The sequence below is a fragment of the Sinohyriopsis cumingii genome, chromosome 18, assembly GCF_028554795.1.
Source record: "Sinohyriopsis cumingii isolate HCF-2022 chromosome 18, ASM2855479v2, whole genome shotgun sequence".
Taxonomy (NCBI): Eukaryota; Metazoa; Mollusca; class Bivalvia; order Unionida; family Unionidae; genus Sinohyriopsis; species Sinohyriopsis cumingii.
The window spans coordinates 72,035,821-72,058,011 of NC_142978.1; the positions used below are offsets into that span (position 1 = coordinate 72,035,821).

Consider the following 22,191-nt stretch of genomic DNA (forward strand, 5'->3'; position numbering starts at 1 on the left):
GTGTCCAGTGCCAGTGTCAGTCACCACTCCAACAACAACAACCAGAACCCCATTTTGGACGGAGACACGCCTCTGACGTCCACTAACCCCTCGGACAGCCACAGAACTCTAGAATTATGAGTCACGAAAACCAATTTTACTTAACCTTACCCAGTGACAGTTCCATGGAGGTGTTTCCCAACAACACGTTGTGCTGTTACACGGCTAAATTACCTCAAGCCATCCCCTTAGATCACGAAGCCCATTGGGAAGTGGCTTTAGTAGAAATGATTCACCCTACACAAATCCAAAACATCACCGAAAAGCAAAACACTTTTGATGTGGAAATCCTGAACGAACAATTACAAAACTACATGAATGACATAGGGTTTTCAGGGGACACAAAACCAGCCAGCAATCCAGCCTTCAAAATCTACACCTTCAAAATTTCGGCAGGGTTTTATTTTAGTGGCCAACATTTGGTGGACACTATTGCGGACAGGTTCGAGTTCGCCTTTGGCAAAGCCCTGAACAGAGTCAAAAAAAGTGTCACCCTGGAGTACCATAAAGTGGCTCGTCGCTTACTGATGAAATTTCAGGATACTGAACTGTTGTCCTTCAGGTTCATTGGTAGTTTGTTTGAAATTTTGGGTGGACATCCAACAATGGTCGCAAACAATTGGAGCCCCAAGATCAACAGTAATATGGATTTTTACAAAGCTTTTGGAAAACCGGTAGAACTGAACCAAGGACTGAATTTAAGGTTTGTGTACTCCGATGTGGTGGAGTACAACGTAGTGGGACACACCTCTGAGCCATTACTGCGTGTCATTCCTTTCATAGTGGATAGTACCACGACCAGTGACCAGGAAGGTGGAAACACTTACCACGTCCACCGGGAATTTGTACATCCTCACTATTTGCCTGTCAGCAAGTCGTATTTGGACACGGTCAACATTGCTATAAAAGGAGATTTGGGACAAAATATTCCATTCACCAAAGGAAAAGTCACGGTGAAGCTCCATTTTCGAAAACGGTTCTCTCACGACTCGTAAGTAAGTCATGTATCCAGTGTACCGAGGGGTTGCTCGACAGCGAGGACACGGTTTAGGAGACATGTTAAAATCAGCCTTTCGTTCGGTGGCCCTGGTGTTGAAACCGATGGTGACACGCGGATTGCACGCCTTGAAAGATGCGGCACTGACGCAAGGCAAAGAATTTCTCCAAAATGTCATCATCGACAAACAAAACCCTAAAGAAGCCTTCATGAGGGCTGGCAAAAATGTCTTGCTGCAAACGGGCAAAGACATTTTAGGCCGACGAGACACACCTATAAATGCCCTGCACACTACCGAGTCAGGCATTCAGCAAGGACAAGGCAGAAAGAGACGACGACGAAGAAAACACCCTTTCACCAGACTTCAAGCTAGAAAGGCCAAGAAAAGAAGAACCGTTCGAGACTTAGACGTTTTCGATTATTGAGAAAGAACAGAACAAAATGATGCACCGAGAGTCATGCGCCTGTTCCAAGACGGAACTGGATCTGTCTGCCATGCCCCCTACCATGATGACCATGCAAGAATGTCAGTGGGTGGAATTTCATCCCGTCTCCTCATTGGCCGATTCTGCTCCCATCGAGTTTGAAATCAAGGGACAGCCCGAAGATTACATCGATCTGAACAGCAGTTACTTGTATTTGAAAGTCAAAGTTATAGATAAGGATAATGGTGAAGTAGCAGACACTGAGCCAATAGCTCCCGTCAACAATTTCATGCATTCCTTGTTCAGCTCAGTGGATTTGTACTTGAACAACAAACTGGTTAGCAGCAGCATGGATACTTACCCTTACCGTGCCTACCTGGAAAATCTCTTGACGTACGGAATAGATGCCAAGAATACTCATCTCAATGCCTGTGTGCTATGGGAACCTGATGAAGCGAAGGCGTTTGAGGAAACAGATAAAGACAATGACGGCTTTGTGGAAAGACGAAGCAAAATCCTAGGTGGAAAGAGTTTAGAACTGATGGATCGTTTGCATTTGGACATGTGGTTGCAAGAGAAATATTTGCTGAACGGGGTCAATGTCCGCTTGAGACTGAATCGTAGCAGTGCCGCTTTCCATTTGTTGGCTGATGCTGCTGCTGGCAATCCTAAAAGCAAAATCGAGGAGGCCAAACTCTACGTACGACGCGTGGAAGTGTTACCCAAAGTAGGTAACGAAATCAGTCAAACGTTGAGCAGAACGACCGCCAAGTATCCCATACGACGTGTGGAAATGAAAACGTTCACCATTCCCAAGGGACAGCATTCTATGATCGAAGATCATCTGTTTCAAGGACAGTTACCCAAGCGTTTAATCCTTGGTATGGTCTCGAATTCAGCCTTCAACGGAGCCTTCGCTGAAAATCCTTTCAACTTTAAACACTTCGACGTGAAGAAAATCGAAGTCAGTCGCGATGGCAAGACCTTGTGTACCCGACCTTTCGAACCTGACTTTGATCCCACAAAGATGAATTACTTGAGATCGTACTTGTCCCTGTACGAAGCCACCGGCCAGTTAGGAACCAACACCAGTCACGGCATTACGTACGAAGATTATGCAGGAGGCTATGCTTTGTGGGCTTTCGATTTCACTCCAGACCAAGGCAGCGACGAGGGACATTTCCACCCTATAAAATCTGGCCAGATTCGTGTGGAACTTCAGTTTGCAAAAGAACTACCAGCAACAGTGAACGTCATCCTGTATGCCGAATTCGATAATACCATAGAAATCAATAGTTTAAGAGAAGTCATTCTAGATTACTAGAAGCCATGGAAGACTGTTATCCCTCTTTACCTAGTGGAGAAAGTTTGGAGATGGAATGTGAGGAGACCATGGAAAAAGAAGAAGTGATCATGATGAAGTCGAGATGGCCAGAACAAGAAGCCCATTTAGTCTCCTGTTTTGCCAAACACTTGGTGGAAAAAATGACGGAATTGATCAAGAAAAATTGTTATGGATGTCAAAACGATCATCCCAGTCAAATTCAACACGATAAATGCCTGATGTTGAGTCAAGAAGAAAAATTGGACGAGTATCTGGACGAGGCTTGGAGTCTCATCTCGGACGAAGACGTGTTACACCAGCGGTATAAAGACTTGCGTGAACATTCTTGTCCACCATTAACCACTCAAGAGATCCATCGTATCGAAGCTCTCCTAAATCAGAGTGAGGAAACAGAACGAATAACCGTTTATTCGTCAGACATTTTCAAGCAAAAAGTCAGGATCGAATTGACGACTTATTATTACCTGTGAAGAAGAAGAAAAAACCACAAAACAATGGATACCTGGGAACTTTATTACCTTTTGAACCACAGTTCGTATACGGCTTCTTGGAATCCTGTCGTCTGTGCTAAAGATGAACTCCCTCATCGCAAACCTAAAGACCATCAAGCTTACGTGATCAACACGGACGAAAGTCACCTCCCAGGAACCCACTGGATAGCCGTTTACTTTCCTCAAGAAGGATGTGTGGAATATTTCGATTGGTACGGATTGCCTCCTTTGGAAGACGATATCATCGACTTTATGAGAAGAAATGCTCAAACCACCCGATTCAATAATGTGAAATTACAAGGGACAGATTCCTTGGTGTGTGGACAGTACTGTGTGTATTTTCTGCATCATCGCAGCCTGGGCTGTTCCTTAGAACATTTAGTGACTCATTTTGATCCTCGTTCTTCTTCTAGAAACGATGTGAAAGTAGATCGATGGTTCTGTGACCATTATGCTTATCTTTTGTCTCAAGCTAGGAAACGTAGTGTCCATCAATGGCCTAATGATTTCCAACAGTGGAAATCACAACGTTGTCAGCCCTGTTTAAAGTAGATTGTCAATTGAGAAAAAATGTTTGTGATTTGAAAAAAAAATGTTTGATGTTATATTGTTGGATTATTGTGTTGTTGGTTAGTGTTAAGTGATTTTTGAATAAAAAATGTTGTGTTTTGAAAAAAATGCCTTTGTCTTTTGTTTAGCTATAAGAATGTTGGATTGATGCTCTTTCATTTCTTACTATCCCTCTCATGACACTCACTGAACGTTGCGGCTCGAAAACCGTGTGGGGGATGTTTTCCTTCACGTCCGCGCTTTGACTTTAAGAACCGGGGTTGTTTCCAGTCTAACCATCCATTGTCGACTCATCCTCCTACGAAGATGTGCTCCAAACTAGCTAAACTCAACGAAGCCTACGTGAATTTGCATAGGGTCAGACACAGTCTGATACCGAAGCCAGAAGAAATAGAGAATGTGAGAATGTTAAAAATAACTGAAGACCTGATAGAAGAGCTCTTCAGAGAAGAAATGAACAGGCAAAAAGAAGAATGGACGGAGAAGTACAGACTTCAGAGACAGCAGCAACAACAACAACAGCAGCAGCAGCAACCTGAACCTTACAGAGGCTTTGTCGATTGCCGTATCGACACCAAAGAGTTCTTCTTCTCTTTCCGAAGAAGCAGACCTATCGCCAGAAAGTCTATCCTCAGAGGACATCGCATTCTTAGAAACTAAAAAAGAATGCCATAGCAAACAAAAAATAAAACAGCCCTTTTCAGGGCTACCCAATACTCTAGAAAAGAAATAACGATCGATTTGCCAATGTGTGTAGGTAGAGTAGTGTGAAAATAAACACTAACTCTTTTTTAAAAAATGTGAGGGTATGTGTTTGTGTGTTTGTAAGTGCTTAAGTAAGTTGGTATGAATAGTAGATTAAAATCATGTTTGTTTTTTTTGGTGTTTGAGGTGTATATTTGGAGTTAGATTGGATTGCTTTGCGTATGTGGATAGTCTATTGAAGTGATTTATAAAAAAATTTTAAAATAGTGATGGGTAGCATAAAAAGTGAGTGAGTGTTTCTTTTAGGTCCGCGCGTTGTTTTTTGGTCATGATCTAGGTAAGATCAATTTTATGTTTTTAGGGGGGTGTTTTCCATCACGTCCGCGCCTTCAGTGTAAATTGAAACTCGCTCGGCAGTCTAGCTACCCTTGTTGATTGATCAACACCAGAAAAATGAACACCAGAATAGTGAAACTGTTAGAACTCCAGATGCACCTGGAATATGCCAGGCGCATAGTAAATGAACTATCAGCGGAGGCTATCGTAGAAGAAGCAAGAATAAAGAAAGAAGAGGAGGAGAGAAGAGAGAGGGAAGAAGAGGAAAAGAAAATAGGAGAGAGGATGTCGTACAATATTCCCGAGACAGAGGATTGGGGTGCTGAAGCGAATCATCCTCCCTCTGCGCTCCCCAGAAGAAAGGTGAAAGAAGACTGGGGAAGAAGATGCGTGTGTGGCGCAAGGCCAGGAAGGTGCAACCATTAGATAGGTGCATCTGGATTTCAAAAAAAACCAACAGCCCTTTTCAGGGCTACCCAATACTCTAGAAAAGAAATAACTATTAATTTGCCAATGTGTGTAGGTAGAGTAGTGTGAATATAAACACTAACTCTTTTATAATTGTGTGAGTGTATGTGTTAGTAAAGGCTAGCGTACGTTTGTGTGAATAGTAGATTATAGGTTTCTTAGCGTATGTGAAGAGTATAGTTAGGGTTTTATTATATGAAATGAAAAAGTAGGGGATGTTTTCCTTCACGTCCGTGCGTTGTTCGGTCATGATCTAGGTAAGATCAATTTTTATGTCTTAGGGGATGTTTTCCATCACGTCCGCGCTTTCAGTATAAAACTAACAGTGTTGGCCATTGGAGCCCATTCTACGGAATAAGCAAACAAGAAGATGCCAGCAGCTTCAGCTTTATACAACGATCTTATGGGAAGTTGGTATTGGATGGTGGATGGATTGAGTGTAGTAGAAAGGGTTGAACAGGAATGGAGGTATGCAGTGACAAAAGACTTCGTCTCAAGACAAGTAACCAGCCTCCACTTATCCGTAAATATTGTAAAAGAAATGATAGAGGATGAGGAGAAGAGAATCAGAGGTTTAATTAACCCACCGTATGTGAAAGTGGGTAAGTTAAAAGAAGCGATAGTTCATGTGACGAGTGCAAGGTGCTTTCTAGAAGACATTGTAGAATGGACAGATTGGTGTTTCGCGAAGTGGGGGTTAGAAAAACTTAAGAAAGCGGAAGAACTAATGAGGAATGTGCTGACCGAAGAGGTCAAGAAGATCAAAGAAAAGTGGTCAAAGGAAAGACAAGAAGAAGAAAATAGAAAAAAAAGGATGAACTAGAAAAACTAAACACAAACTGGATGAAAATCCAAGAGAAGTTCCGGGCCATGGGCCACCCGGACTGGATGCCGGAAACAGAAAAGAAGAAGAAGGGGTTGATGGACAAAATAAGAGGATGGTGGAAGAAGTTAAGAAGTTAAAAGAAGAACAAGAAAAACCCAAAGGCCCTTTTCAGGGCCAGCCATATTTCTCGAAAGAGATAGCCTTTCCATTGCCTACCCCTTTTTTTTTTAAAAAAAAAAAAAAATCCCGTGTTCCATTCCCCTTGTCCCTAAACAAACCCAAACTCTATTCCCCATGTTAAATTCCCCTTGTACGTAAAGTGACCCACGATTTATTCCCATGTTAATTCCCCTTGTACGTAATCTGACCCACGATTTTTCGCCATGTTAAATTTCCATTGTACGTAATCTGACCCAGGGGTCCCTGTAATGCTAATTCCCATTGTACGTAATGTGCCCCCCTTTACTACTAGACTGGTATCGTTAGCTTTATATCGTCTTCAACAAAACTGGTATCGTTAGCTTTATATCATCTTCAACATCCCTGGTTGATGGTGGACGAATTGTGAACTTTAATAGCTTTATCAAATTCATCCTGAAAGCATCAATACAGTTAGAACGTAATATGACATGACACATTGTGTTAATGATGCTTTTCGTTTTAGTTATGGTGTTATTGTTTATAAAGGAACAACGGAAAACAGTTCTGTCAGAGAGCTGTAAATTACTGACATGGTTGGATTTTGCCCAACCTCTCCAAGTTTACCTTGGCTGCTTGTTCACTTTCAAATCAAAATCTATTTACAACTGGATGTTGAATACATTGCAAAGTAACAACTTTGCTTTTATCTCCAAATAAACAAGAGACACAAAAAATACACCACTTCGTCGTGTACTTTCAGCATACTGGGATATGTTGTTGAGATTTTTTAAAGATTTCTTTTCTTCAATTTAGCATCTATAGTTACATTATATGGATATATTTCAACATCAGATATTTTCTTTAACAAAATCGCTATCATCCAGTTAATTTACGAGTAATTTTGCCAGATCGATCAAACCAAATTTGTAGCTGATTATAGGTTAATTGAAAGATGACTAACAATGTTACTTACAAATCGTAAAACATAATTGGTTACATAGACACAATGGATATAAGAAAACATCTAAAAATGTCAAAAGGTGAACTAAATATACTAATTCAGCAGTGATCATTGTACGTTCTGATGAAAGGAACATATTATAAATTGAGGCAAAAGATGATAAAATGAAAACAAGAGGGCACTAAAACGAATACCATATGAAAAATACAACAGTGATCATGATTTCAGTGTTTCATTATTAGTTAGAAATAGTATTTAACAACCGGTAAAACAAAACATTGCATGAGATACGAAGCTGAAAGTCTTTTATACACCAAGAAAATTGTGAGAGTTAAGAAAATTTATATATATTTAATTTCGTACCATGTTTATCATTTGATTTTTCTAATCCTGGACAGCAAAGAAAATACATATACTAGTCAAAGACTAGACATAATTTTATTTCATATATTTATTGTTCTTCTAAAATTTAATGCTAAGTAGTTTTTCAAACATTTGTTCATACTAATCGATCGCTATATATATTTACATTGTCAGACTAGCACTAAATTGGGTCAAGAAACGACGACGTCGGATCAATGCATTGTCAGTGCAATTTATTTTTCCAATACGCGTTGCCTTCCTTGTTACATCATACAGTGATATTCGTTCCATCTACACGGGATAAAACCTCTTGTTGGTCCCGTCATACGTTTTTTCTCGGTTCGTTTATATAATGATCTTCCTTATGGGGACAGAAATAAGCTTAAAAATCGCCATTAAAAGGTATTTGTAATAATTATCAAAATGACACCTAAAGCTGAAATAGTCGGTACCAAATACCGACATAAACTAGTACATTACTCAGCTCTGAGTTTATTTTGTAAAGTAAGTTTATCGAGAGCATTATGAGCTGCTGAGCAATTTATTTATTTCCTAGAGAATGATATCATATTACTTGTGTTGACATTGGAGGGTTTGTTAACTGTTTTATTATTTTAAAAAATACAGGTACGATATCCAATTTAACGTTTTCATCTGGGTCAAAACATTGCTCTTCTGAATTTATACTCTTTTGACTTTTTAACAGTCAATGATATTGTCAGCATATATTAGATTATCTGTGTTGAACTTGTACAGATAAAATCCAGAATAAATAAAACTTTGTACTTTGACTTCACCTTGTAATATTTTCATGTGCGAGTCCATTGCTTTCCTGCACATAGAAAGAAGTCTATCCAATATGTTTGTCATTGTCATTATAAAATTCACATTAGCTAATAATGTTTTCCAATATTCAAAATACCAGCTCCAAACGTATTTTAAGCATCTAACACAAAATCAGTTATAAGGCTCCCAATACCTTGGTGTACTGTTCATGTTCTTCAGGCTAATGTTCTAATTATTGATCAAGTATTTTCTTTTTGTTTGTTTCCTAAGTTTGTGTTGTTTCTTCCCACCCACATATCTCTCGATCGATCGATCGATACGTTCAGTCATGATGTGCTGGAATCATAAAATTGTTGTACATACATTATTTCATATACCAGCTAGCGTTATTTGATTTGAATGCATCGTCATCAGGTAAAGGTATTTTAGAGTCAGATTTTGTTCTATCAAATAAGTAAAAAGAATCCCACAACCAGATTGTGCCATCCAATCTTTCAAATTTAACTGACTGTACAAGAATTTCATGTCACACCGAAATCTGTACATTTTCACAGATTAGTGATTTACAAATTTTAAAATGTTGTAATCAAAAATGCTTAATGATTTGCATGTAAAACTTTGAGTTTCGATGTGACGTGTTGTTGCTGGTATTTTTTCCAACATCAGGACTATACTGACAATAAACTGTGTTTCAGGTGAAGTTAAATGTTCCCTACAAATTGTGTTTTATCAACTCTTAAGTCCATTTGTATTTCTTATGTGAAATTGACTTTTATTTTTCAAATACATTGTTCTTATATTTACCATTTTCCACATTATTCCATAATTGCTGACTTATCTGTTCATTTCCTCTACTGTAATACTGTTTAATTCACTTCGGTTTTACATCCACTTTTCATATCTGGTATTCCATATTTCATTTATTCCATTGCTTCAATTATTTTTGTTTGCCACATTAGTAATTCGTGTACAATTAATTTCAACAGTTCAATTATTGCTAAATGTTGAAAGAATATTCTGAAAAGGAAAAAACTATATCTCTATATATTTGTATACCATTTGTTCATAATAATTTAATGAGATTCCATCTTCACATGTACAAAGATAATTTCAAACAATAAAAGACATATAGAGATTTTAAATGATATTAACTTTCTTAAACATTTATAACTGAATCTTCTTCTGGTATTGCATGTCTCAAATTAACTTTATTTATGTACTAATCATTTTCTGGGATATTTAAAAACTGAGTGCGTTATTTATACAAATATATTATCTTTGTCACATCTTTATATCTGTAATGATACTAATTTTGACACACACACATATATATATATATATATATATATATATATATATATATATATATATATATATATATATATATATATATAATTCCAGTACAGTACTACCTTCTATACTACCTTCTATCTTTGTTGTCATTAGGACAACCATATTGGATTATTAGTTATATGTCAACGTGTGTTTCTATTTCACTTATAGCTGGTTTCATGCAATTTCTGTTAGTGGCACCTTGGTGCCTGTTCTACCATCTCCCCTTCCAATATGTCATGCACATTTAGGGATATGTCAAATTCATTTCCAAACTTGTTCAACATCTATTTTTTCTGACAACTATTAAATCAATGTCTGCATATTTTTAAATCATATTTTGATCATCTATCTGCACAATCACTGGGTGTATTTAATGCTGTCTTAAAGCAACTCCATTCAGTCAAATCTGTGCATCATCTTCCTTTGTACGGTTGGTGTCCATCTGTGTGAAATATTATATATTCAATAACGCCAAACATTCATCTTGTACATTCCCTTATTTCCTATGCAAATGTGGTATTACGAAATGTAGAATTAACTTTCAAATTACTTAATCCATTTTGCCTATAGTCATTATTTAATTGATCTGCTTCTGCAGTATAAGTTTCTTTGCTCAATGTGTTCACCATTATGAATAGATATCTTTTTGTAAGCTTGATCATTAAATCCAACTAAGCTTTTACTGAACCAAATTGACTTCTTTTTACAACAACAATCCTGAAAAATGCCTCAATATCATCTGAAAAATGTATGCAATTTTGCTTAATGCTTCTATACAGTCCAAATTAATTTATATTAGTTCACTTTTAAATGAATCTATGTATTTTGCTTGTGACAGTACATGTATTTAAATTATGTTTATTCATATGTCTGCATTTTTTTTTACTTGTAAGGCAAATTGTAAGAGGTTGTAATAGTTTGTTTGTTTTATTTTGCCTCATATTTGTGGTATTGGCATATACAGCACTGAAATATTTTCATTTTGAATTTTTTATTTCAAGATATTTCAATATACTTATTTAGATGCAACAATAAAAAATACATATTGAACAATAATTTTCCAATTGTTTTATGATGCTATTTTCTGTTAGCAACTACGTCTGTATCTAATGAGGTCAATTTGAGTACCTCATCGCTACTTAGTGCTGTATGTGCTAGCTGAAAGTATGTTATGATCATAAATTGTGTTTTACTTCATTGTTTTACTTAAGGTAAGATGTAGTATACACTGGAACAAATTTCAACCCCGATCACTTTCACAGAGCACATTTGTTTTCTAATGTGTACTTTTGATACATTGTCTATTTAGGAATATAACATATCTGGTTCCAAATATTATTTCATTTGTAGGTAAATTTACATGTTGTCCTGAGGCTATAAGTAACCCTCATCAATAGCATAATCAACATCCTTAAGGACCTATCGCCCTTGACTATTTGGCAGCTGTATTGAAGCATTACTGTTGACATGTGAACAAAATTAAAATTATTTTGTATTTATCACTGTCACCTTCATATTCGGTTCGCTAATAAATCTGGTCATATAACTTTCTTCTGTGTAAAATAAAATGGCCTGAAATTTGACTGATTCAGTAATTTAAAGAGTAGTGGTCATTTAATGAGCACTCAATACAGAATTTCTTGTTCTAGTTGTAGATAGTTGTGTTGCTGTATTAAAAATTTCACTATTGTCCAAGTTTCTCAAAATGCATACTTTTAATGTGTAAACATAAACAGTAAATGCCTTAACTAAACTGTTATATAAATCTATAGATCCATGTAATTCCCAGTGCTTTGAGCATTTGTTTGAAGCATCAGGTAAAAATATGTCTTTGTACAGTACTAACTTATCCTAAAAATATTGTTTCAATTTCAGTTGTGAGTATGAAAAGGCCAGGTGTACCCACAGAAATCTACATGTGACCTTTTTTGAAACGTGTATAACCAGATAAGGCAGGTGTGATTTTCCCATTATTCCACATTGATCTATCTCAAAATAGGTGTGATTTTCCCAATATTCCGCATTGATCCATCTCAAAATAGGTGTGATTTTCCCAATATTCCACACTGATCTATCTCAAAATAGGTGAGATTTTCCCAATATTCCGCATTGATCTATCTCAAAATAGGTGTGATTTTCCCAATATTCCGCATTGATCTATCTCAAAATAGGTGTGACTTTCCCAATATTCCGCATTGATCTATCTCAAACTAGGTGTGATTTTCCCAATATTCCACACTGATCTATCTCAAAATAGGTGTGATTTTCCCAATATTCCACATTGATCTATCTCAAAATAGGTGTGACTTTCCCAATATTCTGCATTGATCTATCTCAAAATAAGTTTAATATCTAATTTAGCATAGTGAGATGTAAAAGCAAGTCAGTCTTAGTAAAACACAAATGATAATGCTTCATTTCAAATAGCTCCCAATGTAAATAATTCTATGGAAACATGGAAAACGAACATTGCATTCAACTCACTAATAGTTTTCCTATACAGACTCATCTAGCTCCAGTTGATGATAATCATATGAAACAATGAAAAAATATTAATATCAACTGAATTTGTTTTGTTTTTTTAAATAAAGACAACAAAATATAATGCAAATATCAAACATTATGAACGATGAGAAGACGGTCTAGCTTGCTTAATAAGTAATTTTCAGAGTCATACAATTCGGCCCATTATAGGAAATGTATGTAATAACCATAACTCAAAAGGCAGTGTTGAGATAAAATATAATCAATTTATATGCAAAAACACATAAGTATGTTATAACTGAGGTCAACTGCATTGGTAACATGCATCCTGATCAAAATGCTTGTAGATGGAATTGTGTGAGCATGTATGTGTGTGCATGTGTGTGTTTGTGTGTGTGCATGCTGCTTTTAAAATATCTGCTCCATAAATGTTTCATGTCACACATCTCATACCTACAAACAGCACATTATGACAAATCTATTAGTTCTAGTGTTCATATAAACCTGGGATCTAAATTACACATTTATATTTTGTTCCCTAGATCAATGTTACTTTTCTTGTGCCCAAAGTTTATGACCATGCAACAAATTATAAGAAATCTATTGGTTTTCTTTTTAGGTTTAGGCATCCATGTGTAAAGATATATCTATCGGACCGGAGGCAGATTTCCAACAACCATAAATGTAAATCTCTGGAATTAAATAAAATATGCAACAGTCTCTTACTCTGACTTAATCATTTCTCACACATACTTGAGCATGCAAAATGTAAGACCTTGTTATCAACTAATTTTCAACAAATACTGACACAGATTGTGATTTGTGCCAAAAATTGCTTATACCCACCTACCCCAAAATGCCTGGATTACAAATGTCTATCTCTTCTTTATACCACAGCCATTTCCTCCTCTAATCCTGTAATGTGTCTTTAGTTAAATAAACTTCATTATCTCTTTTGTATATTATAACACACACATATATATATATATACATTCATATATGAATACTAACTTTTGAATTGATTTTTTTCTCTCAATGTTTTATCTCAATCCAAGTATTACATGTCTAACCACAATATTATTTTCTGTCATAACATCACAGGAAAACAATGATGAGAACATGATCTTGCTTTAATTATTTACTGAAATGTTCAAAGAGAAAAATACTCATGCTAGTTTACAGTTAGTTTATAGCAGTCTGTACAATGTATGAAACACATTACTTAAATTATCAACTACACCCTGTCCCAACCTCCTTTAATTGTGGTCACTTTTTTATTATATATGCAGGTTCACTGGTTATCGGTACATTTATCACTGCTAAAAAACTTAAACATAATTCCAGTAATACATGTATATCAAATGTATCGTATGGCTAATTGACCAGTTAACAATATATTCACTCTTCAGTATTTTTTTCATCTTGAAAGCAAATATTCGAATGTTTTAAATGACTAAGGTGTGCTATATTTCAGCAGTTCTTATTTTGTTTCTTTTGAATATATGGATTTTCCTCGACTACAACCCAATTAATGCATGTTTTCTTTATTTTGTTGTTCATTATTTTGCAGCACTTCTGTTATTTGTTTGCAAACGTAGGGTATGTTACGTGAAGAAAAAAAATCAAGATACAGATCAAAATTACTGCTTATCCAGTCTCATAGTTAAGGAGACCTTCAGTTGTATATGGTATGTATCCCATAATAGCTGTACTAGTTTTTAAACCACATGCTAGAAACTGCTTTTCAAGGGAACTAACCCTTGTTGTCATCTGTTGTGCTTGATGGAGTTGTTATAAAATCAAACAACAACCAAAGATATATAACAAAAAGACCTTTACTCATAGAGCAACTTAAGGTCTTGAAAATTTTGATAACACACCATAATAAAAAAAAACATTTCAGAGAGACAGATACACACACTGACACACAAAGTTGGCCTATTCTTTAGAGCTCATGAATGAAAGTGTATCATATATCCCAAAACAGCTAAAGCCATCAGTGCTGATCACATGAATAAACTGTTGGAATTCTCGCTGTTGGGCCCTAGCACACCATCACCTTTATTAAACACGTTATGGTTTAACAATAAGTTGCACTTTGGGGTATGGGGAGGGTGTGAAGAACACAAACATCAAAAATGGGGAGATGTCTATTTAAAGCATGGTTGTGAACTAAATTTAGAATATTTCAAGTTTAGAGAAAGACAGATTTCCCTGTAGTTTATTATTGCACTAATAACAGCAACACTTGCCAAATTTCTAGGAGAGAAAAATATATTTTCCAAGAAAATCATGAATTAGAATTCTCATGATCATCTGGATATGTGTTTGAGTTGTCTTTAATGAATGGTGGTAATTTTACAACCAATATAATTACAACATCAATATGCCATGTAGAGTTTCACCTCCTCCATAGAAAAAGTCTCACACATGATAGTAACACTTATCTCTAATTCTCCATTAATAGTCCAACACAAAAATCATACTGCAGTCATTACACACTTCATTAGAACTGTATACCCATTATCATATCAATGGCTATCAAAGAACATTTCCAAATCAGAACTGATAAAAGTTTAAAGTTATCCTCATAAAAAATATGAATTACGATGTACTTATAGTTATTTTCATATGACATCCATCAGTTAAATGTGCTAACATTAATATCAAATGCCTTATTCTCATATGACATCCATCAGTTAAATGTGATAACAGTAATATCAAATGCTTTATTTTCATATGACATCCATCAGTTAAATGTGCTAACATTAATATCAAATGCCTTATTTTCATATGACATCCATCAGTTAAATGTGATAACAGTAATATCAAATGCCTTATTTTCATATGACATCCATCAGTTAAATGTGCTAACATTAATATCAAATGCCTTATTTTCATATGACATCCATCAGTTAAATGTGATAACAGTAATATCAAATGCCTTATTTTCATATGACATCCATCAGTTAAATGTGATAACAGTAATATCAAATGCCTTTTTTTCATATGACATCCATCAGTTAAATGTGCTAACATTAATATCAAATGCCTTATTTTCATGACATCCATCAGTTAAATGTGATAACATTAATATCAAATGCCTTATTTTCATATGACATCCATCAGTTAAATGTGATAACAGTAATATCAAATGCCTTATTTTTATATGACATCCATCAGTTAAATGTGCTAACATTAATATCAAATGCCTTATTTTCATGACATCCATCAGTTAAATGTGCTAACATTAATATCAAATGCCTTATTTTCATATGACATCCATCAGTTAAATGTGCTAACATTAATATCAAATGCCTTATTTTCATATGACATCCATCAGTTAAATGTGCTAACATTAATATCAAATGCCTTATTTTCATATGACATCCATCAGTTAAATGTGATAACAGTAATATCAAATGCCTTATTTTCATATGACATCCATCAGTTAAATGTGATAACAGTAATATCAGATGCCTTTATGTTTCATTTTTCTCATGCATGCAGCTTGTGTCCTTAGGGTCGACAAGCCACCCCACTGCCCTTACATATTTGTATTAATGCAGTGTTTAAAAAAAAACAGGGTGCGCCTTGAAGTGCTCATGGTGAAATACTTAGAGCACCTAAAAATAATAACTTATTTTTTTCATTACTTTTCTAAGGAGTGGCAGATATAGCTAGATTCTACTAAGATAATTAGATTTTTATAAAGCAGTATAAGACCAGATGACCTACATAAAAAATATGATGCAATAATAGTACCTGAAGAATACTGTATGTACTGAATCTGCTAACTATATTGCCAAAGTGCAGGGTTATTTTAAGTTTAAACTGAAAAAATTGGGTGAGAAAAATAATTTATGTTGGTGTGTATACTTTGACAAGACAATCCCAGTTGCAGGGTTACATTATTGTCACCCCACTTGACAGAATTAAATATATTAAGCAAGAACAAATTTGTGTTCTGTCACTGATCTTGATCTAGGGCCCAAAAATCAACAGGCTCTCTTACCAAATGTTCAAGTGACCCAAACCTCTGTTGAATGTACATGGCTGATGGCTGAACATTTTGCACACAAGCCACTTTTCTTTACAGTCACAGTGACCTTGATCTTTAGAACCCAAAATTTAAAGATTTTATTCTTACCCCAAGTGCAAGTCATCCACACAATTTGGTCCAGGTAACTGATGTCGAACCACTGTTATTGTGCTGAATCCATTTTGACTATTCCAGTCAATGACCTTGACAACTAACTAAAGTACGGTGGGCGTATACAATTACAGAATTTTTCTAAGTTTTACTGTGTGCAAGACACTTGATTTATAACTAAATGAATTTATCCTGTTATTAACATGCAGGTCTCACTAATTATAAATCAAGTCTCTTACTTAAATATTTGTGAAATAAGAAATGAGTTGAATAAAATGTATGGGACACAAGCTTCTTTTAGCAAGTAAAATGTCTGAACAAATTTGATAAACTTCATGTTTAACAAACCTGAATTTAAGATTCTATTTATCACATTCTATTTATCACATAACTAGAGTTTATTTATCACTTTAAAGTTTATTCTGTTTATAGTTTAACATAGTTTATTTATCACATTCTATTTATCACATACCCATAGTTTATTTATTACATGCTCCATGTTATTTATCACATAATCATGGTTAATTCTATTGTTATCAGACCATTCTAGTGGCCTTAGTGGTTAGAGCATTCATCCTGGATGCAGGAGGTCATGGGTTTGAACCCCAGCCAAGTCATACCAAAGACTTATAAAATCGTACTAGCTTGGCACTCAGCATTAAGAGGTTAGTGTTAGGACTGGTAGGCCTGATGTCAGTATCATGTGAATGGGTGGGACATCATGCTACATGTCTGTGGCTTGATGCCCCAGCGCTAGACATCACTATAAACTGCCACACTGCAGACATCGTGATATTTCCAGATAATTTTTAAAACTATGGTAAAAAGCCAAATCACACACACACACATACATTCTATTTTTATCACAGAACAACAGTTTATTATATCATCCTGTGATCATAGAATACACATGCTGCTGTACTTCAAATTTAACTCTTGATGAAGGACACTGACATGTATTATTTTAATATGATTTTTATCTGATTATGTACAAATTCTTGTAGTAATTTCAGTCTAATGAATAGTCCATTGAAAATACCTAATAACATTTTACATACTGGTTCTTGAGAGAAATTCTTAATTGAAATATGCATACAAATGTTTTAACTGAAATATGCATACAAATGTTTTTAACTGAAATATGCATACAAATGTTTTTAACTGAAATATGCATACAAATGTTTTTAACTGAAATATGCATATAAATGTTTTTAACTGAAATATGCATACAAATGTTTTTAACTGAAATATGCATACAAATGTTTTTAACTGAAATATGCATACAAATGTTTTTAACTGAAATATGCATACAAATGTTTTTAATGTCTGGCACTTTTGTACAATATTTTTATATACACTTTATTTCTCAAACACATACATCTTTCAATTTAGACTTCCATGTATAAACAAAAGTACACAGATGGTCTGATCCCATTCACCTGGGTAGTTGCATCATTTTTAACATTTTAAAGTTATCTATGCCAGGATGCTTTCTGTCAAATTTGGATGAATTCTGGTGAGATGTTTGTGACAAAGTGTATAAAGTTTATTCTGTTGTTAGTAATAGCAGCAATATTTGATGACAGAATGATATCATTTGAACAAAGGTGAAAGAATTTTATGTCAAGATGCTTTCTGTAAAATTTGGTCTTCAGAGGTTCATGTAAGGATACTTTCTGCAAAAGTTCATTAATTTTGTTCAGTGGTTACTTTAAAAAGTTGTTTCAGGTTATTTCTATTATTAGTACTGGTGGCCATATTTGATATTGTGGAGCAGCACACTCTGAATAAATTTCTAAGAGATTTACATCAGGATGCTTTTCATCAAATTTTGGTCAAGTTCTGTTGAATGATGTTTGATGTGTAAATAGAAATCATGATGGATGACAAATGATGCGAGACAGACAATGTATGATAGACAAAGAATCATTCTGTAAGCTCACTTGGCCTTAAGTTAAGGTGATTAAAAAAAGATTTCTTTAATAGTAAACGAACTCATATGACGTATGAAAAATTTAGTAACAAAATATGTATTATTACATTATTGACATATCGACTGCACAATACAAGAGTCCCTTGAAGAGACTTTTGCTGTACTAGGCAAAAAGAAATTACAAGAATTCCAAATAAGACCATTTCATCCTTTTAAATGCAGAGTGTTGAAACCATCTCCGATATTCTTCTGTGATATTTTCAAATTAGGTGCTGTGGTTGACATGCTAGGTGTGAGACTCGTCATTTTCATATTCATCCTATTAGACACCGTTAGTCTTTTAGTGAAAACCCCATGTATACTTCCCAGAGCCATTTACCATAAGAGTTCCATTACACTATCATTTCAGCCTGTGATGCTTTAGAACCTGTTACTAAGCTATATGCTTGCGCCACTATGCTTTTACGCTTTATATTTCCCCAATCCTTATAAATTAATCTATTTAACAAACCTTCTGTCACCTAATTCAAAGCCTTATTACTCAAAATACTCTTGTTCTCACTTCTTGGGTATTTAGGTAATATAATCCAGGATAATTATTCACCTAGCTGTTGTCTTTCATACCTGGCTTGCCCGACTGCCAGATGCATGACATTTGATGCAGGTTTTGTCTTTGTACAATATACCAGTAATGATGTAGCGTACTCGTAGTGTATATAACATATATTTCAGTCATTCCATTACCAGATAAAAAATTACATATACTAAATTTTAAGTTAAGCAAAGTCTCGTAAAAATGTAAACACCACCTTCAAAAACAAACAATTACCCTGTACCCAAGACGTCCATACTGACCTGGCTATGCAGATCAGAGATTGGTGTCATCAATGGTGATTCCAATTCAGATAGTATGATTTCCACAAAGAAAGTGCTTCAGAAATGAAGGAAGAGGTTCAACACTGAATGGAAAACATCACAAATTGCTGAATCAGATGACAAGTTTTCCTTAAAAAAATTTCATATCTACTTTACTAAGTTACCAATGTGTGAGTGGGGGATTGTACAATTCCTTGAACACTATTAAAATATAATATTTCTGTTTCTATTGTAGCTGGGAACTAACAAAAACAAAACAATTACATCTACACCTACAGTAGATGTAATTGTTTTGTTTTTGTTAGTTCCCAGAAAATGGGACAAGGAATTATAGTCATATTTTATCAACAGATTGCTCTAATACTTACATAGTACAATCTGATGAGGAGAAATATAGTTTAATCAGTTAGTCCTAACTTCAGTGCCCTATTAATTTCTCATTTTTCTCAGGATTCTAAGAAAGAAAAGAAACAATTTGTAACTTCAATTTTACCCGTTTTGAAAACTTGTAAATAAAACTTGTTGGATTATTCCTTCATTTATATTTGAAATATTTCTCCAACAATAAACAGTTTGCAATTGGAATGTATTACATGATAAATTACGTGGTGATATTTTTAATCAGTGCATTGCTGAATGAACATGGGTTTTTTTTCTTTAAGATCTTGACTGACCACTTTCAGGAATGATGATGTGAAGGTGGAGTGGTATAGTCCAAATCCATATAATATCGATGAGTAGCAAGAAACCCCCTCTCTTTTAGACAGACATGGGCAAACCCTCCCTTGAGTATTTGTACCCATTTATTTCAAATTATTAACCGATTCAGCCCCGATCCTGTCTGTAGGTGTGATGAGGCTGTACCCTATTTCCGAGCTCTGCAGCATCAAGGTCATTTAAGATACACAAACCTGGGTGGTATTACAAAACAGCAGACTGATATATTGCTCTAACATGATACCAAATAATCTGGAAGTTCTAGTTGCACTACAAAATACAGAGGGAAAAAAAAAGTTTGGACCCGGTTTTTTTAACCCAAAATTCGCTCATGCTCAGAATGTGATTTTGTGTCTGGATTTTAGACCTTTTGGCCTCAGATCTAAGGCAGACCGGTCTGAACTGCACACAGACAGGTGATCCTTTGCAAAAACTAGGATAAGGTGGGCATTTTGAATAAAGAGCAGTCTCCATATGAAAATGATGGGTCCATTAAGCAAAAAAAAAAAACAAAAAAAAATAAGAACTCCAACTTTTACCCTTCTGCTCATGCGCAAGCAAACTAACCAATGGAAAATTATGTTTCTAATACAACTAGGCATTAGTCTCATGGAAAATCTGTTGAAAGCCGATGTATTACAATGTATTCAGAAATAGCCCCCCAAATGTCTTTCCTATGCACATTTCAGGCGAAAATGACAAAAACATCTGGGGCTGAATGAGTTAATAGCTGTCCTAATGCTAACTCTGTATACAGAAGGGAATAAAATACTTTAAAATTCTGAACAATATTTCAGTACCCTGGCATTGATTCAGTCAGTAAATTAAACAATGACAAACACGCTTATTTTTCTTACTGGAAAGGAATATGTATCACTGTAGTAATACTGTCTTGATTATTTTATGTTATTGTTGTTGCTTTCTGTTAATCGCATTTTCTCAGCACAAGATAGGCTATACATGGTGGCCAGTATAATTTATGGAAGAAGAACCTGGGAAAACCCTGCTAAGAACCATGGACCCACAGGAGGCTACTGGCAGCTCTCTTGCATATCCACAGTGTCCAAGTCCAAGACTTGAACCACAAAGACAGAAGTGAGATCTTGACCATTTGAAAACACATCACTCTCTTGACTCTTGGTAATTTACAAAGGGTTCATGTAGTTGGTATCTTTTTGTAAATCCATTAATATATTTTATGTTCCATTTTTTTCAGACTGAACGGTCATTCTCTATAATAAACAGAATTATAAGTGATACAGACACCATATGAAATCTTTTGATGTCAAAAAGACTTTCTTTTTAAGAGGAGTAGTGACAAGATTTTCAAGATGGTCACCAACAAGATATTATAACAAATTGTCTGGTGACAATCATTTGTTGATATGACTTTCCATTTCGGAGAAGTAACAGTAAAAAGATTTTCAAGATGGCTGCCATGATGGCCATATTAGATATCAGATTTGCACCATTTTCGTTTAGTACCAACCAGATATTAAAAGTCTCCTAGGTGAATGCATGATGTCAATTTGACCAGTCATGATGAAGAAGTAACAAAATGATTTTCAAAATGGCCAGTTTGGTAGTTACATGACAGGTCAGATTGGCTCCATTTTCATTTAGAATCAACAAAACATCATAGCAAATCTTTCACTGAACACCAAATGCTGAAATGGTTTTCATTCAGAATGAATAGTGAGAACAAGATTTTCAAGATGGACACTGTTTGCCATGTTGGAAGTCTCAGGGGCACCATTTTTATTTAGAACCAATTGCACATCATAATAAGTCATTTAGTAAAACCCCCTAGTTTATGCCATCTTTTCAGCAGGAGTAGTGATAACAAGATTTTCAAGAAGGCCATTGAGGCAGCCATATTAGCTGTGCAAGTAGCACCCTTTTCATTTCATACCATAATGTCTTCCATAACAACAACCCCCTTTTTGTTCAGAAGTAGCAATAACAAGATTTTTAAGCTGGTGACAATATTTGACACTGTTTCCTTTTAGCACCAACTATACATCATAGAAAGACTTTCAGTGAAAACCCCATCTTGATATGACTATCCATTTAAGAGAAGTAGTGATTACAAGACTTTAAAAATTTGAAAGATGGCCACTGTGTCAGCTATAATGAATATCCAAGGTGTACCATTTTCGCTTTGGACCAACTAGACCATGGGATTACAATGTGTGTAAAATGTGATGGCAATCCTCAAAGTAAAACAAGCTTATTCTGAT

General features: G+C 35.1%; 1 protein-coding gene and 1 long non-coding RNA gene across 2 annotated transcripts in view; one reads left to right on the top strand and one right to left on the bottom strand.

The window, feature by feature from the left end:
- Positions 1 to 12,997, top strand: part of LOC149776953 (follistatin-like) — a 51,412-nt gene extending 38,415 nt beyond the window's left edge. The window contains exons 4-5 of the mRNA XM_089941671.1: positions 11,664 to 11,740; positions 12,892 to 12,997. Coding sequence (XP_089797797.1) covers positions 11,664 to 11,739 — 76 coding nt within the window. The 3' untranslated portion in view covers position 11,740; positions 12,892 to 12,997. The remainder of the gene's footprint in view (positions 1 to 11,663; positions 11,741 to 12,891) is intronic.
- Positions 12,998 to 13,381: 384 nt separating this feature from the next.
- LOC149776954 (uncharacterized) lies at positions 13,382 to 19,916 on the bottom strand. Its single transcript, XR_016416142.1, has 2 exons — positions 19,557 to 19,916; positions 13,382 to 19,476 (listed from the first exon to the last, which is right to left on the bottom strand). It is a non-coding gene; the product is annotated as an uncharacterized LOC149776954 (long non-coding RNA).
- Positions 19,917 to 22,191: the final 2,275 nt, after the last annotated feature.